The 10,417-nt window shown below is 44.5% G+C and overlaps 1 protein-coding gene across 1 annotated transcript; it reads right to left on the reverse strand.

The window, feature by feature from the left end:
• Positions 1-332: 332 nt before the first annotated feature.
• Positions 333-6,008, reverse strand: DBX1 (developing brain homeobox 1). The gene is made up of 4 exons (XM_006111487.5): positions 5,245-6,008; positions 4,529-4,630; positions 2,219-2,421; positions 333-1,767 (listed from the first exon to the last, which is right to left on the reverse strand). The coding sequence occupies exons 1-4, from the start codon at positions 5,612-5,614 to the stop codon at positions 1,396-1,398; spliced, it is 1,047 nt and encodes a 348-aa protein (XP_006111549.2). The 5' UTR covers positions 5,615-6,008; the 3' UTR covers positions 333-1,395.
• Positions 6,009-10,417: the final 4,409 nt, after the last annotated feature.

A 10,417-nucleotide genomic window follows, 5' to 3' on the forward strand; every position in this document is an offset into this window, starting at 1 on the left:
ACACAATATAAATGTATCCGTTTTAAATTCAAGTGCTGACATTGGTCTCGTTCAATCTTTGGGCCTGCTATTCTCCTGACCTTCATAAATTCCTTTGTCCCGAGCAAGGGGGGATGAGGATTTTGCTGGGCCCAGGGCAGCACAATTTTGCCGGGCCCCCCCTTTGACATGGCGCATGCGCCGTGGTGCCACGGCACATGCGCAGGGCTTTTTGAAGCACGGGGCCGGGAGCAGCTTCCCTGCTCGCCCTTCCCTATATCCACCACTGGTCCCAAGGCACAATTTATGGCTGACATGACCAACCACAGAAATCTACTTTTTATTTGGCATTATTGCATTTATTATATATACATATTTAAAATCTGTACACATAAAATACAAAATAAAAGTGTTTCTTTATAAGTTACATAGTTAAACAGCTACTTTTTTAGCTTAAAAACCATTAAAAACAAAAGAGAAATCTTATCAGTCCATCTTTATACTCATTCACAATAACCTTGGTATAAAATATCCATACAGCGTAAGTGTACAAAATAGTGTACAGTTCAAAAAGCTGTGCAAAGACAGCAAAGTTCAGTCAAAAATCAAAGAGGCATATCCATTTTCCTCTCTCCACATTAAACCTATTGTAGAAGCAATGTAGAAATTGATAAAACTAAAAATGGTTTAGAGAGTGCTTCATAGATAGTATCTCTGCACCAATTTAAATATAAGCACATAGGCCCCAGTTTTGAAACCCTTGTTCACGCCAGCAGTCCTTATGTGGGCCAGGTTCTCCCAGTTAAGTAAGAATGTACTTCAGATGTATCCCACTGACACATACGGAGTATTGGACCACTGGGAGTGCTTAAGAGGAGCTGTGTGTGGCCCATGAATAGTTCCACATGTGTAAGGACCACTCATGTAAATAAGGGTACCAAGATCAGGCCATACAGCTTCCATAATTTCCATACCTTAATACTTGGGAATTCTCTTGAAATCTAATTAAAAGGATTATGGCATTTACCATGATTTTGTCTAGAAAACAGTCTCCATTCCATTTCTTTACTTGCTGTATACCAAGAATGCCTTCCAAAGTTCAAATTATCTTCTCTGGGGCATTGGATTGCATGGAAATGGAGCTATTGTACAAGTTTGGTTGCTAACCATAGATACAAAGGGGAAGGCTAATTAATGGATGGCATGTATACAAGGCTTCAGAAGCAGAGCAAACAGACAAGGAAAGGAATGTAAGTGTAGCTAGACCTGGCTATGCCATAAATAACCTGTGTATGAGACTCATGGAGACATTCAGAAGGGACACCACCTCTTCAATTTGATAGCACTTCTATATGTTCTAGTCATTGATTTGCATCTTTGCAAAGTCCCCTGTTGTGGTGGGGGTGGGCAGGAGACCTAAGAGACTGTAATCTCCTCCTCTTCCCCCTCATCATCCTCTTCCTCTGAGTCTGAGAAGTCTGAGGGTTTGCTGGGGCTGCTGGAGTGGGACGGAGAGGGGGGCATCTGAGAGTCCAGTCTGTCCCTCAAGTGCAGATGCTCTGGGGACTGGTGGAAGGTCAAGGTGTGCCGGGGGCTGGCTGGGCAGAGAGGAGACGCTGCTTCTTCCTCCTCCTCCTCCCCTGAGCACTTCTTGCCCACGTCGCTGAGGTCGGGATGAGGGTTGAACTTGGTGGGTAAGGTTTGCTCCCTGCAGCCCCCGGAGGAGAGGAGCTCTCGCTCTTTGGAGTTCCTCCACTTCATCCTTCGGTTCTGGAACCAGATCTTCACCTGCACGGGAGGGTTCACAGAGCCATGGCCCCGTTACACGGACTGTAGCGCCGGGAGACTCTTAGCCCCTTGGCTGCTGCTATCGCCCCCCCCCCCCCGGGGCGCAGTGGGCACTACCAGGCTATGGATTCTTGCGGGCAACCCTGCTCGGCTTGCTGCCCTAGCGATGCCTCGGCTTGCGCTCCCCGCTCTGGACTTGCCTGGAGTGCTACCTCCTCCAGCCGGACCAGCCGGGCCCTCCCTGCTTCCCACGCCCGCCGCCGCCGGGACTCGATCCGCCCCCCCTGGGATCTCTTCTCCCCTCTCCCGCGCCCCTGCGCAGCGCCGAGCGCTCCCAGCCCGCCCTGCTGAGGTCTGCGGGCTCGGAGAGAGTCCAGCTGGCCCAGGAGGAAGCGACCCCCTCCCCACTCCGCGCACACACTGGGGGGGGGGGGTCAGATTTGTTACTTACCTGCGAGTCTTTGAGCCCCAGTTTGGCCGCCAGCTTTTTCCTGTCTGGCTTGCTGATGTACTTCTGCTTCTGGAACATTTTCTCCAGAGCTTTGCGCTGCACGTCCGAGAAGACCGCTCTGCGAAGCATCCCTCGGCGGGGCTTCCCTCGAGCAGCCAGGGGCCAGGAGAAAGTGCCAGGGATGGGCACCACGGAGGAGGACGCTGTGGAAAGAAACAGGAGCAGAGAGTAAGCGGAGCTAGCCAAGGAACTGCAAGCAGGCCAGGCTCTCTTTCCCCCCCCCCCCTTCTCATTTCTCCGCTTCTCTCCCCCTTCTTCCCTTGAACTCCTTTGCTCTTTCCACCGCCTCTGCTTTCTCTTTTTCATCCTTTTCGGTCTCTTTCACGCTCCCCCTATCCCGCCCCTTCCCCCCCGTTTTACGCTGTGCACACATCCCCCTGAATGGACCAGCACCTATAAACCTGAAGCAATGAAAGGGACTTTACGCTTAAATAACTGTCCCTTTCAACAAGTGATAACTAGGATTAGATACATCAACTGAAACGTGTAAAATGTATCCATAGTGGGCTGTTTTGTTATGTGTTTCAAAGGTCTGCAGCTTGAAAAGGCAAAGCGAGGCGTGCCGACTAAGATAGAGGTATAATAAAAAAGCTTTTCTCTGTCTCTCGGTGCAAAGTATTTGATTTTTCAGAAGCTTTTATCATTTCAGGCACTTTATTATTCTTGAGATGAAAATGAGGGACTTCACGGATTTGAACAAAAAAGTCCTCTTTAGATGCAGTTTTGATCAATCCGTATTCATCTTTTTTTATATTAATCTTCCTCTCCCCCTCCCTTACAAAACTTGAAGAATTCAATCCGAAAACATGAAAAGTAACAGCTAATTAGCACATTGACTGGTTCCCAATGGTATTGGTATGATAAAAAGGGCACAGTTTCGCCTTAAAAAAATCCCAAAGAGAGACAGAGATTCTAATGAAGCGTGAATGGTAATTGTGTAGTAATGAACTAACAGAAAAAGACTGAGGACAAGCAGCTAAAGCCATATATTATTGGAACAAAAGAGATTTACACTTTCAAACTAAACACAACTGCATGCCAAGCTCCTTGGGAGAATACTGATGACACAGTCTTCTCTTTCCCCAAATCATTTTCATTAAATGGACATGAAAAGCTATTTATAAAGCTCAAGTTGTTTTTGTTAGGCCATTCACATGCTGGAGAAAAGAAGCAAATTCCATTATCAGGAGCATGAATGGAAGAGCTTGGATTATTTTCTTCCTCTTTTAAAAAAATATTAATAGCTTGTTTGTCTAATTAATTTTTTAAAAAATTGTTGCCCTCCACATCCTAACACTTTTCAGTTATAAGACTGAGATTTCAATAGCCTGAGCCTTTTTTGTTTTTAGCTTTCTTAATCAGTGTAAAGTTGATTACATTTTAATATCCATTCTTGGCTAATATCTATAGATAAATATGCGAGATCGGAGCCTTAAGAACGAAATGATTAATATACGCTCTGGTTGTAAGGCGATAAGATTTGCATTTTAATGTAGCAGTTACAGGGAGAAGGGGGTAGGTAATATTTAGTAAGTATGACACTGAAGATATAAGCTAGGCAATGGAAAAGTGAATGAATGGATTTTCGTCGTAGTTTTGATTTGTTCTGCTTACCGGCACAGATCGTACAGTATTTGTAAAGTTTCTAATGGACAGGAATTTGGGGGTATGTGCCTTTTTTTTCCACACTGAATATCCCAAACAAGGGAACGCTCCATGTGGTCTTGTGAAAATACTGAAACACTGAATGACCCTTAATGGGAAATTAGCCCATGGCTGGTAAATGTCTATCAGCAGCATGGTAAAGTCAGCGCTAGGTCTGTGTGTGGCTGCCCATAGGGAGCTGACCAAATTGGTCATGGTGCTGAAACTTTTGTTGGGGATCACCGGCAGAGAGCACTGACTCTGTGGGAAAACCGCAGCCATGAAGAGGATGCCAACAGCTTCTCTGTGAGAAGGGAACCGCCTCAAATTTGGACCATGACAATTCCGGCTAATTTGTAGATCAGGGGAGAATTGGTACGAAATGTCAAGCAGTCACCGCTTGTGCTAAATAGGGCATCAAATTGGCGCGACTGATTCTTGAATGTTGTTCTCAGCCCAACCTCTGAACTAGAGCATAACCCCCAAGGGTGGACGGAGAAATATTACTGGGATATGCCTGGAAGAAGTAAGGGGAGGGGGTGGGGATGGAGGAGAGCGATCGGATAGGCGTCAGGAGGGGGCAGGAGGCGGAGCTTTAAGACCTACCTGGGAAATAAGATGATCTGATAAATGGCTGGAAGGATCCTTCAAAGTATGGGAAGGAGAATGTCTTTGGAGGGACGCTCGGAAGCAACGCAGGGGAGGTCTCTGGCAAAACATAAAAACACGAACAAATGAAAAAAAGGGTATTTACCGTTCCTCCGACTCCACCAGCCCCAGGAAGAGAGCAGTGGAGATGATAAAGTAGCCGCGCAATACAACATTTCGTCCCTAAAGCAGATGCCGGCGGATCAAATGAATCTGCCTGGTTTTACTTTATTTTTGTTTAATAATCCGGGGCCCTGGAGGGTCTTGTTTTGAATGGAGACTCACGCGGCAGAGAGAGGGTCCCGAGGCATCGTTTATCAGACTCTACAACCCACCCAACCAATCACTCCCCTCTCCAAAAATGGAGAGGTACCCTCATCATTTGTGCCAGCATTCAGGAGGCAATGCGGCGGGACGCCTCCCGTTTCTCGTCAATGAATGCTCGGCAGAAGGTCTCTGCTTCTCGATTCCAGGTCGCTCCCTCCCTTCATCCCTCCCTCCCCCTCCGTCAAACACCCAGCTGACGATTTCTCCAGCAATGGCAATGATTTATAGGGAGAAATCACACCCCCCCCCCCCAACGTACATAATCATTTTCCGACTGGAAAACAGTGCGCAGGAGAGAGCTCCGGCCAGTCCCCTTGACACACTCAACCCAGGAGTTGGGCGCTTACCTGCTCTAGTGGTGGACGAGAGGATGGCGTTGACCCCAAACTTCAGGAAAGTGGAGTCGTTACTGGAGGAGACTGAGGTCTGCGGGGAACAGACCCTCCTGGCGCTGGAGGTGTTGCCGTTGACGAGCTCTGAGGTCACCGTGTCTGTCCTGGTGGTGCTGGCCCCGGAGGTTGGAGGGGACATGCTAGGCGGAGGGCCGCTCCTAGGCAGGTAGCTGGCAGGCCTGCTGATCCTGATCAGATCTTCCACCAAGAAGCTGGAATGGCTCGAAAAGGCTGACTGCAGAGACTGAGGCAAAGTTAAAGTAGGAGTTGGCCGCAGGAGACTCGGGTACACCGCCGGAGGAGCTATGAGACTTGGGAACATCATGGCAGAGGCTGAGCAAATACTAGCCCGGGCCCAAGGAACTGGTTTGGGTGTGTTTTTAAAATCTGATTTGCAAACCTCTTTAGTAAAGATCCAGCTAGTAAGTCTGGCAGGGTTCTCTCTGCCCTTCCTCCTGCATGATGGGTTTTATAGTGGTCAGCCCCGTTAAAGCTCTTTCAGAAGTGACAGCTCGAACAAAGGGGTTCAACAAAGTTCTCCACTTGAGCTTCATTCATCGAGAGTTCTGGGCTTCCTGATTGGTCCAGGGGTGCAATTTATGATTGGATTAGACTTCATAAACAAGCAGTGCACAATGGCCCTGCAACAAAGAACGTGTAGTCATCAATTTTGCATATTGACCGCCTCTTTGGAATACATTTCTCCAAAGGCTCCCAGCAGGGTTTTGTTCAGAAGCAACACACACAGGCTAATTAAATGCCTATTTAAAAGTTTCAAATGACATCTTGCCTCATAGAAAAAGAATTATTTAAAGAAAGCACTAAATTTATTTGCTGCTCCCCTGCCGAGGTTAGGAAATAAATCAATAAATATTCATGCAAACTTAACTTCAGGCTGTCAAAAAAATCTCCATTTTTGAATAATGGAAGATACAAATTAGCAAACATAAAATTAAACTCTGCTGACGAAAAGATCCTGATATCGGATCTGATTGTCTTCTGACTGCGCTATTGGTATGCAGTGAAATTTGCAAAGTATACTGTACATAAAGGACAAGCTTTTCTTACCACAAAATCAATCCCACAGACATTTTGAAAGAATATAAACTGATCTGAACGGTTGCATTTGTTTTTTTTAAAACTTTGAGGGTGATTGGCTGGTAAATAAGTAATTGTATGTGTTCAAACAGGTTGGCAAATAAACGTCACTGTAATAGTTATTTTAGTTCACAAGGCACTATGAGGAAATATGAAAATCAAAAAATTGGAAAGACCTATAAAACTCTTTAGTAACACAACAAACAGCTGAGGTTTTAAATCCTCTGGTAGGGTTTATCTAATCTATTTTAATAACAGTAGAAATAAACGTTATTTGAAAGTAAAGTCGAGTAAAAAATCTAAAGTATTGATCCATATTGCTATATAAATATTCTTTGAGTGAATTCCATTTTTTGACAACTGCATTTTAGCTTGTATCTTCCTCACCTCCCTCCCCAGTCACATTCAATGGCTTTTTATAACTGTCTGAAAGTATTCTTGTGTCTCTCAAACAGAAAGACCACCATTTTCGCTCAGAACAAAATAATATTTGAAAGGAAATAGTTTAAACGTGATTTTCTGTCAGTCTCTTAATTGCAAATATGGAAATACATGAAATCATAGCTAAGTTTCTTTGGGGTAGGTTGATGAAAGAGTCTATTGAAAGTTGTTTTACCTGATTTCTCTGTTAAAGAATATAACAGATGTGTTAAATGTTTTAAAGTACCCTATTCAGGTCTTTGCTGTTGCTGAACCTTTGCAAGCAGAAGTGTGCAGCCTCAGCCATGCAGCCTTTATCCTATTAACCATGAACTAACTGTCACCTTCAGCTGTTTTCTCTTTTTACTTTTTAACACAAAGCTTTCTCAAAAATCTTATTAACCAGCTTTATTTCTCTCGATGGTTTTTGTCCGTGTGTTTTGTGTTGATTATCTCCATGTCGATGCTTTAACCATTCAATAAAAGTGCATCTGCGATTTATATCACATTAGGGAAGAAAGAAAGTCTGTTAAACCTCTCCCTTGATTCAAATCAAACAGTTATTTATTAGACGGGACGGAATTAGCCATCGAAATGATGTGATGCTGACAAGTTTTCCCCAATGCTATTCCAAGGCGCCAACAACCTATTGTAAGAAGAGTGTGTGGGGATTCGGAAGATCTTCTGTATTAGTTTTGACAACTTTTTAAAAAAATAGCGTTGCCGTTTTGCAGAAGGAAGAAAGAAAACCCCAGCAAGATAAGATCAAATGAAGTCCAGTTTCGAAACACCTGCACTTGGACGCTGGCATAGTTTACGCCCTACTCCAAGTCACAGTGGGGAGGCTTAGTCTGTCGGGACCGCATCCTGTTCTGTTTTTTGCATTTACCTCTTTTTAGTGCCACACGCTTTTCCCCTCCGGGCACGGCGAGCCCATGCCGTATGCATGACTGCTCTCAAGGTGTTACTTTCAGGCAAGTGGAACAGTAGCGAATAAAACAAACAGACCTTTGCAAAAAAAAAAATCCCCCCCCTCACTTCCAATACTCTGCATTTCCCAGAAGAATTTCAGTGTCTAGAAGAGCAGCCCAGGCGGATCTGAGAACACATAGTTTTTACAGTCATTATGTTCCATTGAGATGATTTACTCCTTTCTTTACATATACATTGGGGACATTCTGCCTCACTATAGACCAACTGCTGCTAATTTCTCTGGTTTTTAAAGAAGGGGCTGACATTTTCTGGAAGGTTGGGTCAAGCGCATGCTGAGGCACACGTGGACGCAGTTCCTTGGGAGATGTCTTAGCACACTCTTAAAGAATTCCTTAAGCACCAAGGCAAAAGGGACTAGACATCTATTGAAAGGCAAGATAGACCAAAAGAAACCAAGAAATCGGACGAAAGGATCTTATTTTAAGTGATCTCCTTTGGAAGTTTCTTTTCAAAGTCGGTGATCATTTAAGAGAAGGGAATTCTAATGGCTGGAGATAAAACCTGTGACTAATGCCGTTTGACCTATGCTCATGTGGTTTTGTGCTTCCTGCCATTCATTTTAATGTCGTTATCTTCAAATTTATTTCTTAAAAGTCACTCACGTTCTTTGTCGCCCCCTCTTAGTTTAAAAAATGGAAGGGGGGGGGGGACTTTGAAGTCTGCGTGTGTCCGTCCCCGTCTGGTAATCCGCATGGAATTGTCCGGGAGAGCCAGAACTTTGCTGTTTGCTTTACTTCATATCTAGAATTTTGTTTGTGTCAATTAGATCATTTCCTCCCGTGTAGTATCATTTTGTTCACTGTCACTCCGTGCCAGTCATATTTACAAGGTCTCAATCCTAGTGGCACAATAGGCAGGAACTAACTTTTAAAGGCAGGGACCAGGGAGTGGGAGCAACAGAGCATCATGATCGTGTGGTTTGTTTTTGTAGGTCCGCGTAAAAAGAGAGCTGCGGAAGGGTTTTGCTGAAAGCTCTGCAACGTTTTAGTCAACTGCCTGCCAAGAGATTTGCCCAGCTTGCAAATCATAATCACGAATCCATTTCAGAGCAGTTCTCATACTTTTATTCATGAAAATGGAGATCTCAACAGCATTTCCGAGGTTGTGTGTCTCGTACACTTCTTTACTGTCTTTCCTACCCGCCTTGGGCTTGTAGATCAATTGCAAAACAATAAAAGAATGAAACATTCTAATTTTATTGTAATGAACCAGGAAAAAAAACCCAGTCACTTTAACTTAATATACAGTGGAATACACATGGGGTATCTTTAAACCCCTCTCCAAGTTCAATGAACTCTTTTACACGTGCAGCGATCAAAGGAGACAGGTTTGTTAGCCATCGGGTTGCTCTATGACTATTTATTGGTTTTGATTTGCTAAACATTTTTTTTTTACAAGCACATAAACTCCTGAAACTCTTTGTAACGCTCTCAAATGCAGCTGAGAGACCAGGTAGTGCTGTGGCTGGAGCCTCCCTGCTGCTGCTGATGCAGAGCGCGGAAGGCTCTGTATACTATGGACACTATTGACTTGTTCTGAAAAACTATAGAGGAGAGAGATCCGCGGCTTTTATTTTTTCCTGGGGGGAGGGCAAGAGGGGGTGCGCGATCTCTCGAGTTAATGCGTTTCCAAGCTCTTTAATGATGCTTATCCACCTCGTTGAGAGCTTAAATGGAGGCTGTTGGGGCGAAGCTGCATTAAGACACCTAAGGCGTTCACCTTTAGAATTCAACACAAGGAACAGTAACTGTTGGTTCGTTCAAAGCTTTTCTAGATCCCCCTTTTTCTTGAAAATCCTTCTATTGTGCCAATCAAGCAGATGGTTTGCAGGAAATATAGCTTGGCCCCAGTGACCGAAACTAATTTTAATTAGCTTTCCAAGCCTGGCACGTTTGTTTTGCTCTTACAAAATAGCTAAAAAACAGCTGGCAAGGGTGAATTAAACCCATTAAAGACACATTTATAAGAAATTATATTCACATAGGTTGCCTGAACCCCCTCCCCCCCAGAGGGGAGAGAGGAGCGTATTGAAATGAAAATGTCCCCGAACACACTGCCCTCCTTAACATCGCTTGAAAGTCTCAAAACATTTTACTAAATAGATTAACTTGACTATTGTTTTGCATCACATTTATCAGCTTCATTAAGTGAATAGCTGAACAAATATATTACGCATGCATGAAAAGCTCTTTTTGGGGCTGCCTTATTGTGTCCTCAGCCCTGACAGGTGGTTAACTGTGTTCCCCTTCCCCCCGCCTCCTGCGTAAAGAAAGAGGGGATCTTGGATAGAGCGCACAACCCAGACTTGGCAGAGAGACCTAGAGGGGAGAGCTACTTTCTTCTCCCCCACCATTCATTCTAGCCAGCCCAGAGAGCACACATTCTCAAATGGAACCATATGATCTGATCATGTCAAAAGTAATTAACTTTAGTTTTGCCTTTGTGTCTTGCTTGCGCTTTACTAACGCATTCCAAGCCTGTTTAATTTCTTTTCTTTCAGCTTTGGATCACTTTGTCGTCTTTATCTGTTTATCTTTTTCTCACCTGCCCCTTTGTTGATTCTCCCCCCCCCCCCCCGCCGCCATCTAGTGTGTCCCAGTCGTTCTGTCTTTTCTCT

This window comes from Pelodiscus sinensis, chromosome 5 (assembly GCF_052426305.1).
Source record: "Pelodiscus sinensis isolate ZL-2025 chromosome 5, ASM5242630v1, whole genome shotgun sequence".
Lineage (NCBI taxonomy): Eukaryota > Metazoa > Chordata > Testudines > Trionychidae > Pelodiscus > Pelodiscus sinensis.